Source organism: Cantharellus anzutake (genome assembly GCF_015039405.1).
Source record: "Cantharellus anzutake strain C23 chromosome Unknown EI90scaffold_5, whole genome shotgun sequence".
Taxonomy (NCBI): Eukaryota; Fungi; Basidiomycota; class Agaricomycetes; order Cantharellales; family Hydnaceae; genus Cantharellus; species Cantharellus anzutake.
Window position 1 is genome coordinate 618,400 of NW_024066955.1, and position 20,439 is coordinate 638,838.

At 49.4% G+C, this 20,439-nt stretch overlaps 6 protein-coding genes across 6 annotated transcripts; 4 read left to right on the forward strand and 2 right to left on the reverse strand.

Annotated features, from left to right (window-relative positions):
• Nucleotides 1-231: 231 nt before the first annotated feature.
• Nucleotides 232-2,733, reverse strand: EI90DRAFT_3116975 (uncharacterized protein; the record flags this gene model as incomplete). Its single annotated transcript, XM_039062935.1, has 5 exons — nucleotides 232-443; nucleotides 504-1,115; nucleotides 1,172-1,253; nucleotides 1,308-1,547; nucleotides 1,603-2,733. The coding sequence occupies 5 exons, from the start codon at nucleotides 2,731-2,733 to the stop codon at nucleotides 232-234; spliced, it is 2,277 nt and encodes a 758-aa protein (XP_038921781.1).
• Nucleotides 2,734-4,400: 1,667 nt separating this feature from the next.
• On the forward strand, nucleotides 4,401-4,946 carry EI90DRAFT_2906461 (uncharacterized protein; the record flags this gene model as incomplete). The annotated part of the gene is made up of 1 exon (XM_039054247.1): nucleotides 4,401-4,946. A coding segment is annotated over one exon (546 nt), but the record flags the coding sequence as incomplete, so codon positions are not given.
• Nucleotides 4,947-5,219: 273 nt separating this feature from the next.
• EI90DRAFT_2906032 (uncharacterized protein) lies at nucleotides 5,220-6,451 on the forward strand (the record flags this gene model as incomplete). The annotated part of the gene is made up of 2 exons (XM_039054232.1): nucleotides 5,220-6,044; nucleotides 6,095-6,451. 2 exons carry the CDS (start codon nucleotides 5,220-5,222, stop codon nucleotides 6,449-6,451), a joined length of 1,182 nt encoding a protein of 393 aa, XP_038921783.1.
• Nucleotides 6,452-6,544: 93 nt separating this feature from the next.
• Nucleotides 6,545-7,750, forward strand: EI90DRAFT_2906500 (P-loop containing nucleoside triphosphate hydrolase protein; the record flags this gene model as incomplete). Its single annotated transcript, XM_039054251.1, has 3 exons — nucleotides 6,545-6,835; nucleotides 6,929-7,570; nucleotides 7,619-7,750. Coding segments are annotated over 3 exons (1,065 nt in total), but the record flags the coding sequence as incomplete, so codon positions are not given.
• Nucleotides 7,751-10,056: 2,306 nt separating this feature from the next.
• EI90DRAFT_3035491 (inosine monophosphate dehydrogenase) lies at nucleotides 10,057-11,716 on the reverse strand. The gene is made up of 6 exons (XM_039058621.1): nucleotides 11,662-11,716; nucleotides 11,343-11,489; nucleotides 11,123-11,281; nucleotides 11,017-11,060; nucleotides 10,845-10,944; nucleotides 10,057-10,782 (listed from the first exon to the last, which is right to left on the reverse strand). The coding sequence occupies exons 1-6, from the start codon at nucleotides 11,708-11,710 to the stop codon at nucleotides 10,376-10,378; spliced, it is 906 nt and encodes a 301-aa protein (XP_038921785.1). The 5' UTR covers nucleotides 11,711-11,716; the 3' UTR covers nucleotides 10,057-10,375.
• Nucleotides 11,717-13,490: 1,774 nt separating this feature from the next.
• EI90DRAFT_3116979 (uncharacterized protein) lies at nucleotides 13,491-19,878 on the forward strand (the record flags this gene model as incomplete). The annotated part of the gene is made up of 18 exons (XM_039062936.1): nucleotides 13,491-14,109; nucleotides 14,185-14,408; nucleotides 14,447-14,509; nucleotides 14,587-14,669; nucleotides 14,759-14,903; nucleotides 14,962-15,132; nucleotides 15,184-15,353; nucleotides 15,411-15,468; nucleotides 15,527-16,168; nucleotides 16,227-16,383; nucleotides 16,444-16,847; nucleotides 16,925-17,440; nucleotides 18,139-18,336; nucleotides 18,519-18,728; nucleotides 18,836-19,024; nucleotides 19,081-19,162; nucleotides 19,235-19,617; nucleotides 19,693-19,878. 18 exons carry the CDS (start codon nucleotides 13,491-13,493, stop codon nucleotides 19,876-19,878), a joined length of 4,500 nt encoding a protein of 1,499 aa, XP_038921786.1.
• Between the last annotated feature and the right edge of the window lie 561 nt (nucleotides 19,879-20,439).

Sequence of the window (20,439 nt, forward strand, 5' to 3'; positions counted from 1 at the left end):
CACCACTGACAAGTAACAAACTACAGCAGCCTTCGTTCCCTCTTGCGCTTCGCTTGCTTCCACCACCACCAAGTGGCACACAACACCCCAATTGCTACCAGAACATTTAGACCGAGCACAACCCCAAACAAATAGAAATGTCCAACTGGTGCACCCAACGGGACATCCTTAGGACGATGGTTGTGGGGTGAATGAACATTCATGCTGAGGATACCTAGTTTAAACAGTGGTTCAATCGCTCATACTTAGGGAGGGAGACGCACCAATGACTACCTGCATGCCGTAATCCGCTGTCAGGAGAACACTAAGCTTCCAGAGTGTCGTATCTGCTCGATTCGTAGCCTGAGCAAGGCTCACTCGAAGTCCCAAGAGGTATGTTGGCTGAGAGTGGGTCAATACTCTTTCGTAATACACCAAAGACTGTTGCATTGTCAAGAGATGGTCTGCATATCAGTGGTCCATCAGCATGCACCAACGTTTGACTCATCAGTCAGTAAGCTCACCTTGGACGTCGTCTAAGTGCGCTCCTAATTCTGCGACAGCCTTGAGCCTTGTCCTCAGTATCCCAAGTGCCTCGATCTTCGGGGCAAGGAGCTTTATGAGGAACGTCACGGTCCGCCTAGTCTGAGACATCCTTGTGAGGGTCTTTGTTCTCGCCAACTTGACAGCACGCCCCTTTGGCCGACCAGTCATGTGTGCAGAAACAAGCCTCCGCCAAAGTTTCTGGATCCTGTGCACACAAGCGGTCCCAAAAGAGGCGACGTAACAGCTGACATGGCGAAACAGATATTTCATTATTGTGGACAAACGCCGCCATGCACGATCCCAAGCGGGATGAGGAGGTTGAGAAGTGGATGGTGTTGAAAGTGACTCCGTCCTTTTCTCGTTAAAATCAAAGACCTCAATCGCTTCGGGCTCAGCCTCACGAGGCGGAGTTGCAACTTGTTGTGTAACCTCGGCGGGTTGAAGTGCAGTTTTCCAGTCACGAAGCACTTGATCCTCATCTTGCACTCTGGCGACAAGCCTATCGACATTTTCCACCTCAGAGCCCATGCGCTTGATGACAGGAATGAAAGCATCAACAATGGAATCCATCAAGCCATGGGCGATAAGGTCTACAGAATTGGTTGCATCTCAGTAATGCTCAATCAAATGTAACCGGTACATGCACCTGATGTCATGATTGTGGTATCCATGTGTAAAATTTTATTTCTAACTCTATTGACATGTTCCGACAAATCCGAAAAATGGAACTGGCGAGATATCCATCGGTGAGAATGTCGGTTCATACGACTTGGTCTACTCACCGAACAAATCCCTTCTCTAAAGACGGTGATATAAGCATTTGTCACATTAGGAATATCCTCCTCGTATTGAGGTTGACCACCATCGCCTAATGGTTCACGATCCCTCTCAGCCAGATACTTATTTAAATCTAGGCAACGAATAACAACGAAATAATAACCCAAGCGAGGGAAAAACTCCACTTTTTCCCGTGGGTCTTGCTGCAAAATATCTTCTAATGTAAGTGGGTGCAGATGAAGCAGCTGCCGAATGGGAGGTCGTTACGAAGGTCGGAGTTCTTCACGTAAGTTAACGTACTGTGCCAAGCATACGCATATCTTCCCAAGTAGGAGATGCCACATCGAGCCACCATGCTTGCTGCCATGAATTAATCGAGTCGACTTCTGGTTGTAGATGTGGAGTGCTGCTGGAGCGATTCCCTGTGGCAGGTCTTCGAATGCCTCGATTCGGGTTCAAAAAGTTATCCGTCCCGATACCCGCACGAATGAGGGGCCTAGAATGGTGACGTTTCGACGAGGGCTTCTCAGCGTGACGTCCTTCGCTCTTCACCGCGGGCACTGGATCCGTTGACGCGGGCGACATTGACTTAGTTAGGGCCACGGTTACTGGGGGCACTGAGCTTCGTGAGCTGACCAGTGGCGACGTAGCTCCGCCCTCAGATGCCTTTTCTCCACATCCGTGGGAAGATTCGGCAGGAGACTGCACAATGGCTGCCGGCAGGGAATTTGCACGTGTAGGCTTGGCTCGATGGAGGCAAAATTTCGTTCTAAAGGACTTGTGCTGCTCACGGCGAAGGCTATTAGTATCACGGAGAGCCTGCTCGATACTGGACAATATAAGGGGTAGCGAGGTCGTTTCAATCAGCTGAGAAGCAGAGTCTTGCTGAGGCGCTAGATGGCTACCGGGAACTGAGGACAATATATCTTGAGACGGTACTCCGGGAGCCGTCGGTAGAAGCAGGCTGAATTCCCGCGGGATCCGTCGAACGTTCTCAAGGGCTTGGCGTGCGAGTGCGCGCTGTTCTGGATCGATGTTAACGGTAGAGGCGCCGGTACTGGAACGACGACGTCGTCTAGGAGGCCTCCGCGTGGTGGTTGAGAGTGTAGAAGAAGTGGTAGAGGATGAGCTAGATGTGGAGGCAGATGGTCGGGCCCAACGAGAGATTGCAAGCTCCACAACGGCAGCGATTGCTCTTGCCACTAATCCGGTGGACGCGGATGAAGAGGACGAATGCCCGCTCGAGGCTACGTTAGGCGAACGGACGCGTACCATCGCTTCTGGGAGTTGGGGGAGTGCGCCACGGTATATATCGCCTCCAGGGATTTCAGAAGGATTGTCCCGCTGAAGCGGCGTTGAGCCTGAGCGACGAGGGGCGAACCTGGATGTCGCTCCAACGGAAGGGCTGGGAAGGGACTGATTTGACTCCATCGAAATCGATTACGGCTCTGCAGGGATATGAGCTAGAATTGATCCTATGATTGAGAACGAGCTGATTAATGACCCTGCACGGCACTGGCACTAGGTTCGGGCGCAACGCACTTGCCATGCATTAGTGCACAGAGAACCGCAGATCCACCTAACGTAAAAGCCTTGATGAATAATAACAAATTTTCGGCCAGTTCGACACCGATAACTAGGCCTCGAGATGACAAATTGTGCGATCGAGATTGATCGAGAGCAATTTGTCATGTCACTTGATCGTGGGAAACATCTTTTGCGAGCAATGGCAGCTCGTTGGCTGAGCCAGTAATTATCGAAACACATATATGACATCTACTGTATCTAGTCCTCATCCAATAAATTCTGCTGCACCACGTTCGATACCGCCAGAGCTCTTTGATGTTATCGCTGCAAACTTTCACCAGGTCAACTTTGCGGTCAGGGACCACATCAAGAAAGAGCTCAATCTCAACTTGAAAAAGGCTAGTGCTGAAGTTTTGAGATATTGTGTCTTACCCCTGGTGACTGCCACTGGGAGGCACCGCAATTCAGTGTAAACCCACAGGAGCGGGAATTTGAGCTTGAACATGTAAATGCTAGGATGAAAGGTCGGTTGAGGTTCCGACCTTGGTGTTGACCTTTGCTGTCCTCAAGCTGTCTGGAATCTAGGCAGTATAGAGCTTTGATTAGACAGGGGAGGGGAAGAGTGAAACCTTCTTTCACCCTTCCCCGCACTATATACATGTTTATTTACATCGAGGAAATAAAGAGGAATAAACAAAGAATAAAGAAAGCGTGCACAGGATGCATCACCACCATCTGCTCCTTACATAGGAGCTGGCTGGAGCGCCACTCAATTCAAGATATGTGAACTGAGGGGGAAAGACAGACTCCTTCCCAGTCGCTCACGTGATTTCTCCGAGGTTTAGCCGCAACTTACATTGCCCTCCGAAATCTGTCGAGCGACTGGTACAACTTGCAACACATGATGTTCCCACGGTGTCCTCCCACGCTCGCCATGCCTTACTTCGATCTCGTTGTACACGCTGTATCCTCATGCCCGAATAACAGTAAAAAATGTACATAATTTCCTTTCAACATTCTCTCAGCGCACAAATACAATAATGTCCACACACTCCATTATGACAACTCTCATCGAGCAAATCCAGGCAACTCCGATCCGCACTGTAATGGGCTTCATTGAGGTCTTGCTCTCAAGCAGAAACTTGGCCCTTCAAGTATCAACTGGACCAATAAAATCAGAAGAGGGAACACGACGCATCCTCGATCTCCTGTTGGCACATGCATGCAGGGACGCAGTTATTGACTGGGCGGTTGAGCAAGCCTGTGAAAGGTTTAAGAGCGAGATCCTCCAGGTATCGAGGGGGGAATCAGGCTTACATTTCAATGCATCCTGAGCTCACGCTGCCGACATCCTTGATTTTGACTTGGAAGAGATTGCACAGAAACTTGAGGTCCTTGCACCACGCACTTGGAGTGTAGTTCAAGCTCTCCTGGATGCCAATCCCCTCGCGCGTCGACGAAAGGTTGTGACAAAGGCCTCGGCTTACGAAGATCGACATGATCTTGAAGAGCCACTCGGTGATGTGTCCAATGCAGAATGGAATGGGGGAAGTGAAGGGAGAATTGAAGACATGACGGACGATGAAGTAGGCGAGGATGAAGTGGGAGATGGAAAAAGGGCCAAGCATTCCGCAGAGGATCGAGGGCTCACTTTGCTACGAATTGTGAGTAGAAAAACTACATATAGTAACGAGACACATACCGTATTTCAGAAAGGGTGTGCCATTCTATCAATAATGGCAAACAGTACAAATTCCCGTTGTAACGCATTCCAGGCCGTCCAAGGGTTCTTCCTAGAGTCCGTCAATGCTCCCGAGCACGTCATTAATGTCCTAGCACATGGTGGTTGGAGTATCTCTGTCGTGTCAATAGTCAATATTGTGCGAGCTCTCACAAAAGAGCGGCAGGGGGAAATCAGGAAGCTCTCAAGGACTGGCCTTTGTGCACTGGCATATGACAACCTTGACTTTGACTTCAGCGTGAAGGAGCCGACTGTGGAGAATGCTGGTAGCTTTGCTAGTATAACAACAGGAACATTCATCCAGTTGACACCTGACACAATGTTGGATGACCTATGCTTTTCAAAGGAGCTATGGGAGAAGAGCCCCCTAAATCCCAGCGGACCCAAAGATTCCATGCCACCCGTTCCACCACCGTACGAATACATTGTTGCTCGCGTAAAAGAAGCCCTCCCTGGTGTCCGTTCGGCAATCCTCTGGTTCATAAAGAGTATACTGGTGGAGGACTACCTCCATCCTGAGTACCGGGACCTCCTTGGACCCATGCCGTCCTCGAAGTGGATTAGTGTCTCTAAATCGGTTCAGTATCCAGCGTGGGCAATGCACATAAAGGCCTCAGAAACAGATGGAAATGTCGAGATTGTTGAGAATATGGAATGCCAGCTTGGTACCCCTGACGAATGGTATGATACATACGTGCGCCTATGTCATGGTGATCTGGGGACTCAAGAGCGACACGACACGATGACATCATTCTGCTCCATTGAGCGAAATGGAAAATTGCGTTTGCAGTGGCTCATTCCAGTGCCCGGAGTCTTCCATATTCGGATGGCTGCAGTAGACGCTATATGGAGAATACACCTTAGGGGTCAGGACAGGTGTGAAAATGATACCTTCGAATTATTCAAAAAGCTCCGTCCGAAAGATGCCTCAAAGCTTGCAAGTAATCCAGGTTACCGTATGCTCAATGATGGAATCCAGCATCTAATCCGAGCTCACCTCACAGTCTACTGGGAGTTGACCACAGGATTTCAAGACCTATCGGAATTCGCTGGAACGGAACCATCCTGGGATGAAATCGAGCTATTGGCACATCGCATATTCAACGAGCACATCGCTGGGGGCGATTTTGAGGACATACGTGGAAGGCCCAACACCGAGCATGATCACAGAGGTGAAAACCGAATGTTGTTTAATCGAGATGCCTTGCTGTACACCCTTCTTGCCCAAGCCACAAATACTGGTGCCATTGGCCTCATGAAAGATCTTCTCTGGCATTGGGTTCCAATGTTCCTTGCATGCGGAAAACACAAATACGCCACTCACCTTTCCAAATTCCTACGTGATCTACATCTTGTATTTCCGTTGCGGCTTGCAAGCGCCATAGAAAACAACTGGCTATGTAACCCAACGGGATCTGAAAATGGATTTAGGGGGGTGGATTGGTGGGTGGAGCTAAATAATTTATACACGAAAGTAAGTCTTTATCGTTCAACCGGCAAGTGACTTACAGCGTGGCCCAAAAGGTGATATTCTGTGGGTCAGGCTCAAATAGGACCTTGACGCACATCATCAATCAGTCATCACTGATCGAGCTCTATCGATCAGTGCATGTCAATATCGCAGACAATTTTGCGGTCACACGGAGGTCAACTCGGCACACACGAGCTAATATGACCAACACCCTAAAAGATCTCCAAGAAGGTATCAGGGCACACGTTTGTCGTACTCACACACAATATTCTGCCATCGCCATGGGAGTGCCAAACATGTTAGTCGTTGGACTCACCGAACTCTTGCTGTCTAAAAACCAGCCGGAGGACAGTGCAGAGGAAGTAGAAATAAGTGCCCGTATTGAAGAGTGTGACTTTGACGCACTTTAGGACATTGTAATATCTATGTAGAGTGACGAAAAATAGGCGCTGAGCGCAGAAAGGGTGCTTCGGCATATTCCACATCCTATTCCCGACTCTAAAATGGTCAAGAACACCCGGCAGCGAGCCAAACCAACCACTGTGGAAGGGCTTCAGCATGAGTGCTCAGAGTATTTTGGGTGGCGGCCATGCCGGTGGCAGAGTGAGGTTGCATTCAATCTTGTTGGCCGAGCAAATCAAATTTCTATATCCTCCACTGGCTCGGGGAAGAGTCGCGTCTTTTGGTTGCCAATGATCTACGAGAGCGGGCTTACCATCATAGTCGTTCCTCTCAAAAGTCTTGGTCAGCAGCTTGCCGACGAGTCATCAAGGGAAGGGTTCCATGCCATCTCAGTCACCTCGGAACTTCTAGGGGAATCACCTGGTCTATTAGATGTATGGCAGCCCTTGCATTGCTCACCTTGATCTGACTTGAGGTATCCATAGGAAATCAGGAAATCCGCGTTCCGGACCGTAGTGCTGTCACCCGAAATTTCAGTGGACCCGCGTTTCATGAAAATATGGACTGACCCGAAATTTAAGCGTAAAATCGACTGTGTCATAGTGGACGAGGCCCATTGTGTTAGCCAATGGGGGAGGGACTTCCGCGTTTCATACCTTTGGCTATCACGCTTACGTACCGTGTTAGGGGATGAGATTCCATGGTACCTCACCTCAGCCACACTTCATGTGGCCACTGTTCGCGATGTACTGAACATAATCGGACTGCCAAAGGATACGTCAATCTATAGACGTTCCAATGATAGACCCAACATTCACCTGTGCATGTGTGCAATGAAATACACTATCGCATCGCGCTTTGGCCTCGCATTCTTGGTCCCCCCCAATGCAAAGCTGGATGATGCAGAGTGGGTTCGGCAGTACATCCCGCAATTCCTCGTTTACTGCAATTCACGTGCGGATACGGAGAAAGTGGCCAAGTTCTTGCGGAATCGCCTGCCTGCTGACGCGCGGGGCCGAATTGTCTGGTATCATTCAGGAATGTCCGAGCCGTTCAGAAGAGAAACGATTGAGGCCTTTGAGGCCGGTGAGATCTTGGGTATCTGCTGCACAGATGCCTGTGGAATGGTAAATAAGCCACATCCTGTGTTTAGAATTTACTTACGTGTTTGATAGGGCCTCGACCTGCACCGCGTCAAGATTGTCGTCCAGTACCGATTACCAAAGAAGATTGATGCCATGGTCCAACGGTTTGGGCGGGCAGGGCGTGATCAATCCATAGACGCCATTGCAATTCTCATGGTAGAGAAGGCCTACGTTAATAAGGGGCAACGTCAGTTATGGATGACCAAATTCAGCGACGTACTCACAAAGAAACGAGGGGCGGCTGAAAGCAACGCCACAGGCCCACAGAAACGCCGCATACTAGGTGAACAAGGCAATACATTGGGTTCTCCCGTTGATCCCTATGAACAGGCGATGAACGAGGAGCCGAGTGCTGAGGAACTATGGCTTTGGCAGCAGATAGAGACAGCCTCTTGCGCGAGGGCAGTGATTCCCCTCAATAACGCCACAGAGCCACCCATATTCAACACAGACCAAAATGAGGCTGGAGATAGAGGCGACGAGGACGACAACAGCCATATTGATGAGGAAGAAAATTGTGATCAGTCACACGCTCCTGATCCGGTGGTGCCCAACACAAAGAAAGGGAAACGTCAGAGGAAGAGGGGACCACAAACTAGTTCGTCCAATGACGAAATTGACTTTGAACTTGCCACATTCCTACATAATGAATTCCTTCCAGCCAGTGACCCTCGTGCTGGTTGTCGACGCAAGGCCCTCAATCACCTGTATGGTAACAATTTCCTAAGTAGGTCAATCAATTGAGTTCTCGAAGCCCACTCTCACGCGAACAACTTCCAGGGCGTGAACCATTCTGCTGTGCGCGCTGCGCCCCCCGGGAGATCACCTCTTGCTGTGATATCTGCGACCCCGAGCGAACTACAGGCATGGTAGTTACAGATACCCCGCCGAGGACCAAGCGTAGACCAAACAAGGCAAAGCTTGATGCGAGCCGTCCGCTCACGGTTCTCGACTCGATTTTGAAACTAAAACTCGAGACCTTTCGCAAAGAGCTGCACGCCGAGTACTGGGGAGACGTTGAAGACTCGCTCATTGGCCCCCACCTCTTCCTCACAAACACTCAAATCGTTCACCTCTGTCATCTCACACATGCGAACGCCTTGCAGAATATCGACGATCTCTGCAACAATTTCGAATGGAATTGGATGCCCCGCCATGGCGAAAGGCTGTTTCATCTCATACGGAGCATCTGCGAGCCCGGCTCCACCTCAAATGTCCCCGGGAATACCGTTGACTGCCCTGTCGACGCTTCACGGTGCACGCCATCAGTCAATGAGCCCGGTACCAGTGGCACTGCCATACCAAACCCAAAGAAGACAGCGAGGTCGAAGGCCAAGACGGGTCCTGGTAGCCAACGTTGCAGTGCATGCCATGCACTGGGCCATAACAGTGCGTCACATCATCGCTTTGGCATTCATTAATTCACAAAATGTTTTATAGAGTCAAGCCCGAAGTGTCCCCTGAAAGCTGTCCAGAGCCCAGCCAATGTCAACACCATTGCCCCAACCCCCTCCCAATAATCCCTCGTCCCCCCATCCCCTCTATTTCCTTGATTTGTGTTATTGTCAACCAAAAAGAATGCGACAATAACATTGTCTATACCCTTTACATTAATAATATCGTACCTTTTTCTAAACCCTTATCTTAAATTAGTAGTTCAGAAAAGTTTGGAACCTTTAGAGGAGTTATCGGGTCGGTCACCTCTCGTCATGGATCACTGAGTAACCCGAAATCAATGCATTTTGTATTTGTGCGCTGAGAGAATGTTGAAAGGAAATTATGTACATTTTTTACTGTTATTCGGGCATGAGGATACAGCGTGTACAACGAGATCGAAGTAAGGCATGGTGAGCGTGGGAGGACACTGTGGGAACATCACGTGTTGCAAGTTGTACCAGTTGCTCGACAGATTTCGGAGGGCAACGTAAGTTGCGGCTAAACCTCGGAGAAATCACGTGAGCGACTGGGAAGGAGTCTGGGGGAAAGAGTATTTTGAAATTATGAACTAGTCGCATATAAGCGCTCAGTTCCAAGTACATGAACTAATAAGATTGATAATCACCTAGTCGCGTATAAGCGCTAGGGTAGTATGTACAATCATCAGAAAGACATACAGGACACAAAGAGATAGATATCTCACCTCAGTTCCAAGTACGTGAACTGAGGAGAGAAGAGGGAAAAATTGCGCGAGGCGGCTTTTAAGCCATCCTCGACTGCGTCCATCAACATGGTCGCCATAAACGGTAGCATCGGGCAATCCTACAAGGAAATGTCCGTGCACAAGAAATATAGTCCGTTGTATTCAATGGTCGGTCCACAGCGTACCAAGAAACAAGAATTTCAACAAAGAGGACGAAAGGTGGCTTTCAACGTCGAGCACACATCTTCCCACCTCAACATTACCTTCCACTCAAGGATCATGATACCGATCCAGTGGCATCCACACATACTGCCCCCCTCAAATGGGACACAATAGAGATTTTATACACAAAAATTATTGGAATTATGAACTAGTCGCATATATATAAGCGCTCAGTTCCAAGTGCGTGAACTGAGGAAAGAAGAGAAAAAATTGCGCGAGGTGGCTTTTAAGCCATCCTCGACTGCGTCCATCAACATGGACTCCATAAACGGAACCATCGGGCAATCCTACAAGGAAATTTCCGTGCGCAAGAAACATAGTCCGACGGACTCAATGGTCGGTCCACAGCGTACCAAGAAAAAATTTCAACAAAAATAACTACCATATGATAAGACCAGGCGAACCTCAGCTAGGCCAAACCATTGTTATAGCTTCGCCTTTGGCTTTCTCAAGCTATTCATTTCGTCAATGACCCCCTCGGCCTCTCTCACCATCCTGTCCAACAATTCTTTGCACGTAGGTATATCCTTTATCAACCCAAGCGCGACGCTAGCACCCCAAATCCCCGCATCGACATCCCCCTCCGTGTAAACTCTCCTTCCACGTTCCCCTCTCACGAGCTCTCTCAGCTCTTCAAATTTAGCTCCACCAGGTCGTCGTTCCAGCCGTACAACTTCTTTGGCAACATTATTCTTATAAACGCGTGAAGTGTTGTTGAGAGTGCGGAAAATGTGAATTGTATCTTGTTCGGTGGACTTGACCATTATTTCTTTGATGTTTTGGTGAATAGGTGCTTCAACGGTTGCCATGAAGCGGGTGCCCATGTTGATACCTGTGTCATTCCCCCGAGTGCCAAGGTTAGTTGAGGATTGGGCACTCTCCTCATTTGCTTACCATCTGCGCCTAGGGAAAGAGCCGCTGCTAAGCCCCGTCCGTCTCCGAACCCACCGGACGCAATATAGGGAACATCCAACTCTTGAGCTGCACGAGCAAGCTTTTTTGTAACAACATATTCGGCCCCGTCAACGAACTGTCGACTCACACTTCTGGAGAAAGGTAGGCTCACCAATAGAACTCCTCCAATATCCTCCTCTCCTGGATGTCCCGCACCTGGATACAGGATCCTCGCATGATGATTCAATTAAAAATACGATTTTTTTTGGTGAACTCACATTCAAAGCCGTCAATGGACAAAATGTCCACGCCCATCTTGATGGCGGACTTGGCGTGTCGGATAGTGGTGCACTTGTGCAATACGATCGCTCCATGTTGTTTGAGATATTTGACCATCGGTGCCGGATTATTCCCGGCCGTTTCAAATATCTTTACGCCTAGAGACCGCGGTAAAAACCAAAAAAGACATTCTGAAATTGAGGGAGAATATTCACTGACCTTCTTCAATGGCGGCTCGTGCAAATGCACCGTAATCGGGGGGATTGATAGCGGGGAGAATAGTGATGTTGACACCGAAGGGTTTATCCGTGAGTCTACGCGTTTCCTTGATCGCTTCGCGAAGAGCTTCGGAGTTTGGTTGGGTGACTGGTCAGTAGCAAAATTTTAAGATCACGGATGGCGTAAATTTGCGAGGGTGATGGTAATTCGGATAGGTGGGCGCGCGAATTGCGAAGGCGACGGTAATTCAGATAAAAGTTAATGGAACGTAAATAAATAAGGGGCTCTCTACAGAGTCTTTTGTGTGACGGCGACGTACGCGCAGTAAGGAGACCTAGCCCTCCGGCATTGGACACCGCAGCGGCCATCTGTGGTAACCCAACCTTTTCAGGATGCATCAGATATGGTATTGTAACTTGAACGAGTGTACTTTCAAACTCACCCATTGCATGCCTCCCTGAACAACGGGCCTAACACCACCTGAAAACTCAACCGACGCGTTCTTGAAGACAAGCTAGTGTTGCACTCACACAGAAATGCCAAGGATATCGGTCAGTCTCGTGTGTAATACCATGCTGTAGACGCTCTAGTCTATGCCAGGGGAAGTTAAGGGACAGTGGGAAAGAGATTTGGCCATCTTATATGTACATAGTTCTTGCAGGGCAAGCGGGTATCACCTCGGGAACTCGGACAACTCTCAACCGTGATCCCGTGACACGTGGTTCAACTTTCATCTGAAAACTGTGTGGCGCTTCAGCTGGCTCAGGTGGAGAACTCGCAGATTGCGTGCAGCATACCCGTCCGTGCTGCAACCACGTCAATCATTGATAGGTTCGGAGGGAATGTACAGTTTGCATGGCCCCCATTCTCAGTGGAAACACCGGATGGGGAAGTCATAGAGAGGCGTGGCGGTCGTCACCCATCAAGAAACTCGGTTCGGTCCTCCTAGTTCCCGGCACATTGCAATGCTTGGCTAGAGCTCCACCATGCGTTTTGCATGTTGGGATAAATGCAGGATATCATGCTCAAAACTGAGATCCCACAGGTACGTGCCACACAGTACTGTTATGCCATTTTTCATGACGGCTCCTCATTACGCAGCTCCTCGCCTCCGGGAGGCAACATGACGTCGGCACTTACGCTTTACATATTTACATAGTCATTACTTTAATATAGCCAACTAGTTCTCATTCCGAGACTGAGTCATTAATATAACAAGATCCTACTTGGCACCTGCCCGGGTATATCAAATTAAGGGCTGCTTTATATGCCAATTTTGGAATATGAAGAATTAATTCAAGTCCCTCCTGCCCTTCTTCGGCTTCGACTTCCACCGAAGGATCTTATTAGGTTTACTGGGGCAGAGATCAACTAATGTTGGTTGAATTATGCATTTCCTAGTATAATAGACGCACTTCATAGCGTAGTTACACTATTACAAGGAGCATATAACGTTGGCTGGTAGCACAAAGCTGGCGCTGGTTCGAACCGTTCCATGGCTAGGCTAAACTAAGAGAGTGGGAGAACCAATTTGACCCGAGCGGTTCTAGTTTGACGTTGTCGCTGCAATGCAAACCACTTCTGGTTCTGATTCTCAAATAACCGTTCCAGAACCGAACCGTGGAGCGCGCTATCCACAAGAGGCTGCTTCAGCCTACCCTCTCCAGGCCGGACCCTTAAGCCTCCGCGAAACCGCGAAACGGCTGTTCGCCGGGGCCATACTGGAGGGGAAAACTGAAGTGAGCCCTTTTTCCGTTTCCCGTTACTTGATTCGTGTGATGCACGATCGTTAATTACTCCATGGAGCAAAACGCTTGAAGCCATGACACTCCAATTTGGGTTTAAAGTGATATATCAGATCACGCTTCAACCGTATCGTATCTCTTGCTTGCAGGGAGAGATGATTGCTGTACTATGTTCACTTTGAACATAGTTGGGGGACACGGTACCGATTCGAGAAGTTCTTCTTCATTCGGTTTTCAGTGGCGGATCAACTTCAGTGATCATTCATTCAAATCTTCTGATCTCTCTAGCGGGTGAAAGGAATCAGGTAACACGATTGTCCTGGACGTTGATTCTCCGTCTCCACCTCCTTCATACAGCCCCGTTGCTATTTGAGACAGCCGTCAGCCATTCTCTGACGGAGCAATGCCACTATCCACCACCTCCCTGCCTCCTCCGCCACTAATCCATGGAAAGAACTCCAAGACTTTCTCTTCTCCACCTATGGATGGTTCACTCACCGTACCCCAATTGATTGACTGGCACGCTGAACACAGCCCTCACCACCCTCTCTTCGTCTTCGATGATGGCCCCGACAAAGTTTGGGTAACTTGGTCTAAAACCCGTATCGCCATCGAAAGAGCGGCGCGTATCGTTCGTGCCCTAAATGTCCCTAGGCATGGCACTGCTAGCAAGAATATTGCTATCCTCGCAGTGACGGACACCGTCTCTTATTTCACGTTGTTCCACGGTATCATGCGTGCAGGGTATGTACCCTTTGCACTTAGCCCTCGCAATTCCCCTTCTGCGATCGCTCATCTACTCACTAACACTGGCACGACCCATGTGTTTGTGAGTGGCGACCCGAACATGCAGGCTCTTTGGGCAGCATCCAAAAAGGCCCTTCCGGGAGGCGGGCAGCCTACGTGTGCCGCGGTTTCGGCGCCTTTTTATGATATCCTTTACGAAGAGAAACCGGAAGGGCATTTAATTTCCGCACCCGGTGCCGAGCTTAATACCACCGGAATGTTGTTACATTCATCAGGTATGCATTCATGTCTCGCTCCGCGACCTGCTACGGGCTGACGCATTCGATCCTCAATCCTACGATTTTTTGAAGGTTCTACCGCTTTCCCCAAGCCTATTGCGATCCTCCACCGTTCGACATCTTATGGTGAATTTGACCTGTGCTCCAACGTCATTGGGGCCGCCACTCTACCAATGTTTCACGCTCTCGGCGCGACGAACTCCATCCAAATGATTGGATGCGGCGGAATTTTGCTAGTGTTCAAACCTAAACAGACACCCTCCTTCCCTTCACCCGAGAAGGCAATCGACAGCATTGTAAATACCCCGGCGGACATTTTGTTCACCATTCCGAGCTTTTTGGTGGTGTGGAGTCTGAAAAGGAGTGGATTGAGTTGTTGAAACGAGCGAGGATTGTGGTATGTATAAATTCTTCATCTCTGTCGAGCCAGGTTAAAGCTCTCGATTGCCCTTGGCATCTTCGTTGACGCAATAGACTTACTCCGGTGGTCCACTCAGCAAAGTCGTAGGGGATAGCCTTGCCGCTTCAGGCGTCCCCATCTACCCTTCCTACGGAACGTGCGATTGTTTCCTACTCTGTTTAACCCGTTTGTCATAGCCCGGCGTTTCGTCCCTGGAACTAATTATTTCTTGGTTTCCTATTCTAGTACCGAAACCGGGGGGGTGAACACGTACATGCCTGCAAAAGTTGATCCTGAAGCATGGGAGTACTGGCGTTTCTCGAGGCACGTCCATGCTTCCTTAAACCCACAAGGGGAAGAGGGCAGTGATACCGTAGAGTTCAGAGCTCTTGTCAGTGGACATTTTCTTGTCCCCCTGTTCGAAGAGCTGACGAGTTGTTGATGTTTAGCGTGGCGCGACGCACACGCCCTCTAGGATAAACTCTGAATTCGATGGAGAGATGGGCCTTTCGACGAACGATTTGTTGTTGGAACATCCAACGAAAAAGGGGTACTACACCGTCTACGGACGTGCAGATGATCAGCTCATGCTGAGCACTGGGGAGAAGGCAACTCGTCGCGTCCCGTTCCTCCATCTGACGTCTTTGGAAATTGCGTTTGGATGCGTGTAGACGAATCCTGGTCCGCTAGAGGCTGTCATCTCCGGAGACTCGCTTGTTCAAGGCTCAGTGATGTTTGGTCGCGGGAAACCACACGACGGAATTATCATCACTCCTGCCCCACACCTCTCCCTCGATATTAACGATAAAGAGAAAGTGGCTGCATATGTAGATGCAATTTGGTGAGCTGCAGCGTCCCTAATAATTGCTATATCTACTGTTACCCTTCATATTTCTAGGCCTTCAGTCCAACTGGCAAATGAACACGCACCATCGCATTCGAGATTATTCAGGGAGGTACGAAATGAACAGCTTCTAGATCAATTTTTTTTATGTGATATTTGTCACATTCTAGATGATCATTCTTGCCAAACCTGAAAAACCTTTCACGGTCACCGGAAAGGGGTCTATTCACAAATCCGCCGTTATTAAAGATTATGAAGAAGAGATCGAAGCAGTTTACAAAGTTGTCGAGCAAGGAGCTTCTTCGGAGGCCCGGGTCAAGCCTCCGACCGAATGGACCAAAGAAAGCATGCATACATTCGTGCGAGATGTCATCACCAGCGTAATGGGGAGCAAGATTGGAGACAACGAAGATATGTTTCAGAATGGAAGCGACTCTCTTCAGGCGACGTTTATGCGGAATTGTATCGTGACGGCTCTTCGTGACACGAAAGCACAGAACATTAAAGGGGAGCTCATCGACACTTCGTTATTTTCTTCCAGTTTGATCTATCAAGCACCTACGATTAACTTACTCGCTGAAGTTCTCTATGGGCTTTTCGATCCTTCGTCAGTTTCAACGGCTGACCTTGCCGAGAACAAGATCGCGGAGCTCCGAGCGTTCGTTGATCGATACACTTTGGATCTGCCCATTCACAAACCAACGGACCCGGCTCCGGGTCAGGGTAGCGAGGTGATCGTCGTCACCGGAACGACGGGTGCGTTGGGCACTGCGATACTGGCGCAGTTGGCGAGTATATCGACGGTCGCGAAGGTTTATGGGTTGAACCGGGTCAATTCGAAAAAGGGGGAAGACGCTTCGAAAGAGGCAGGAGGAGAGTTTAATTGAGAGAGGGTATGATCCGAGGGCGGTGCTGGGGTCGGGCAGGGTAGAGCTTTACGAGATCAACCCAACTGCTCGGGATCTTGGGTTGGACAGTTATACATATGAGATTATTCGGCATACTACGACCACCATTATTCATACAGGTGGGCTGTGGTCCGATTTTAATATGTTAACCCCGTCTTACTGACTTGTTCCCTTCTCAGCCTGGAGTGTGGATTTCAATCTTGCCGTTTCTTCGTTCGAGCCTCTCTTTCAAGGTCTTCGAAACCTCGTTGACCTCTCTCTCTCATCCTGTCTTCCGACACCTTCAAAGATCCTCTTTGCGTCCTCCGTCTCTGTGCTTGGCACGCTCACTTCTGACGCTCCCGCCGCGGAAGTACACGTCGATGACCCTCGCACCGTATTGAACGCCGGTGGTTATGGGGAGTCCAAATGGGTTGCAGAACAGATCCTTGCTCGTGTAGCGCAGAAGACACCGCTCAAACCGGTCGTCGTGCGCGTTGGACAGCTTAGCGGGGGGAAGAATGGCTCGTGGAATACGTCGGAGTGGATCCCCGCTATTGTCAAATCGGGTGAAGTCGTGAAAGCTCTTCCTGCCGTTAATGATGTGAGTCATTTCCGCCGTTGTCGAGGAGCGCTATGGACCCTGACGGTCCGACGTCGGGATTGAAATAACATTAATAGACAGTATCGTGGCTCCCGATGAGCGCTGCTGCTTCGGCTTTCATCGATTTCCGCAACACTACGAGCGGTCTAGTTCATCTTTCGCATCCTTTCCCTACAACTTGGACTGAGATCTTCTCCCCTATCGCCAATGCTCTTCGCGTGCCCCTCGTTCCTTATTCCCAGTGGCTTGAACTTCTTGAGAACGATCTTGCCGATCCGTCGCGCTCCGAAGTTGAAGCTGCGACTGCCAACCCGGCGCTACGTCTTATCGGTATGTTCCGTCCTTTCAAGGATGGTATGCCCGTCACCAAGGCACGGGAGGCTATGGGCGTACCTGTACTTTCTAACGTTAAAGCTGTGAAGGATAGCCCTGCGCTTCGGCGGGAGAACTTGAGGAATCTTGGTAAGGAGGATGCTTTGGGTTGGTTGAGGTATTGGAGGGAGAAGGGATTCGTTACGAGTGAATTGCACTTTGAGGAGGATGGTGCACCACGAGTGGCAGAGAAAGTGCCCATCCATTTAGCAACTGAGCAGGTAACGCCAATAGCCGAGTGTAGCCTCCATGGATAGCGGTTGGGTAGTTATGGGCGGCTACTTACTGGTTTGTTTGACCCTTCCATCATCATGACAATTTTGATGTCAACCTTCGGCATAGACATTCCTCTGCAGAACATTTAAAATCCATCCTAATCATGTGGACAACGATCCTTAGATACTCCATTCCTTTACTATAATAGTATCCACTGTCCTTTGGCAAGGTTGTACACACTACTTATTTGAGAGTTATTTACTCATCGTTGGGAGTACTTCAAATGGTTCATCGTTTTATATATTATTACGAAGTCATAGAGGCTGGAGTCCTGCCTATCATCGTTTGCGTATGAGACTAATGAACTGGTGCTTGTACCAACAACTCAATTGGAAATTACGCCTCGGAGCGGCGTCCTCGCGTCGCCACATTGCTAGGCAGGACTCCAGCCACTCTATACGACTCCGACTTCGTAATATTAGATAGAGGCTTTGCGTGCTCAGCCTTGCCCTTGTAACACTCCCGCGGATATATTTATATTAAATCAAGCCCTCATATGATTGTGGGAGCGGCCCGATCGATTTAGCCAATACAGGCAACAACCTCCTCGTTCCATCGTTGCTTTCAAACTCTTGCTTTCCTCACCTCGCATCATTCGAGATATTGTTCGTCCCGAGTATCTGATTTAATCATGGCATATCAGCAACCCCCGCAACCCCCTCAACCACCACAACAACAATACTCTTCTCAACCTCCTTCGAGTCCGCCTCGTGGTTATGCGTCCCAACAGCCGGGTCCTGGTTTAGTTCATCAGCAGACTCCGGCGCCGACTCAACGACTGGCGGGTAGCTCTATGTACAGATCCACACCGCTCAGTGGGCCGCCTCCTGGGCATGATATGGTTCGTTGTCGTTTTTGCCTCAACGGGCGCTTATAGGTTTTTATGCCCCTCACGTCGCCCTGTTGCTTCTCTTTTTTCCAACCTGGCATCGCTTTGAACATACACGGGAATGAACTGATTCCGATCATCATACATGTCGAAATCGATTTGACAACAACAACAACAACGACAAAAATGGAAAGGTTTCAGCCGATCAATATCGGTACGCGTTGACCAACTTCCGTATTGCGCACGAGCAAGTCGAGAAGCAGAGACAACAGTTAGAAGAACAGGAGAGACAGGTTGCTTTGCTTAGACAACGGATCGCTGTGTTGGAAGGCGGAGATGAACAGGGGCTGACGAAGATGAATGCGCGTGCTGGGAAGTCGAGTGTGGATGATTTCTCGATTAGGGTGCGTGATTTTCCTCTTCACTTATCCTCACTGATATTTCATCTTTCGTGTTTTCCTCGATATCGTCATTTCCCCGATTGCTGAATTGATCTGTGAATTTTGCACAGAACGAAGCTTCCAAGTTGGAACGGTTGATTAACCGATGGGCTGCGGATGTCGTCCGTAACCCTCCAGGGAGTCTAGGAGACATATATAATGCCTCTCAGTCTGATATGGGAGGGTATGAGATCGAGAATCCGACGCCGGCATTGGTACAGAACATCCTGCGGCACGCTCTATCCGAAATAATATCTGAGGTAAGGCCTCAACCCTTGAGCGATTGGGGGTCTTTATTGACGTGCTGGCATGAAAGGGCATCATTAATTGTTTGATTGTCACTAATTCGCCTGAAGCCAACATCCAGTTGTCTCGTATCCATGATCATATCTTCCAGCGTAAGTTGTGCTGAAAATCCCTTATACTTCTCCACCGATGTAATTCGTGCATCTGTACTCTCGCATCATTAGGCGATCCCACTGTGGCCAGCGTTTGGAGACGGCAGACCTTCTCCGCCGCCGTTGAAGCCTTCACGACCGAAATGTCGGATTACATCCTCAACGAGCAAATCCCAACTCTAACAGAACTCATCTTCTCCCCTTCCGCACCACCTCAGACAGCGGTGCTTGCCGCAGGATTACGAAATATTCTGAACACTGGATATGAATTCTCTAGGACGCTGCATGCGAGTAAGACTAGCTCTGCTGGATCGACGGGAGGGGCAGATGCATTTTATCGAGCGTTCGTGCCTGATCTTGGAAGTGTGTTGTATCCGACCAGGATCGAGTTGTTGAAGAGATGCAGAAAGCATGAGATGGGCGAAGTGGATCGGGTCGGAGCTTGTGTCTTCCCAGTACGTTGCATTCGGCGTTCAGACCAATGTTGCCGCGCGGCGGACTGAATCTTGCAAACTCTTTGCTGTATCTAGGGTCTCGTGAAGGTCGCACGAGGGGTCAACGGTAGTGCCTCTGATGATACAGACGGTGGACAGTCGGTCATTCGCCGTGCCCAAGTTGTTTGCGAGTGTGCGTTGGGACTTGGTGATGTGGTGGTTGCAGCAAACCCAGGCGCGGCAGCTGCTCTAGAAGCTAATTTTGAGCAACTTAGAGTTTAAGGTGGCGTGTTGAACGTATTTCCTCAGACCGCTCAGCTGTTGGGAAGCTTCTCGTTTTTGGATTGGGTCTAACTTTATTCTCATGTGGATGTCATGTTTACGGGCTGATTCGATGCATACAAATCTGTTGTTTCTTGCCTGCCTTGTCCATGAGTTACCCGCCCAGCTTCCCCGTTCAGGCCACGGCAAACCCCTAAAATGCACTCTTGCACCGCAATTCCTATTTTTGAGCTTCTGAGATCCTGGTAGTTGTGCACTGGGCAAGCAGGTTTACAAGTGTGGCTGTTGAGGGTGCGGACAAACAGGCTGGTGACCTGTATGGAAAAAGGTACCAGATTTTGTGTGACTTGCAAGTTGTCAGGGCACGCCCCACGTGAAGCCCGGTGCACCACCCACTCAGAGACATTGACCAAAATGACCGGTACAACAGAGAAAGTGGCAACATGCACTGACCTACACAGAAGTGAAGATCATGGTTCGGGTGTTTGGGAGGGGATGACATAGAGATCAATGAGTAATGTGTTTTAGGATGAGCTTGGTGCATTGGGGCAGTTCCACAGC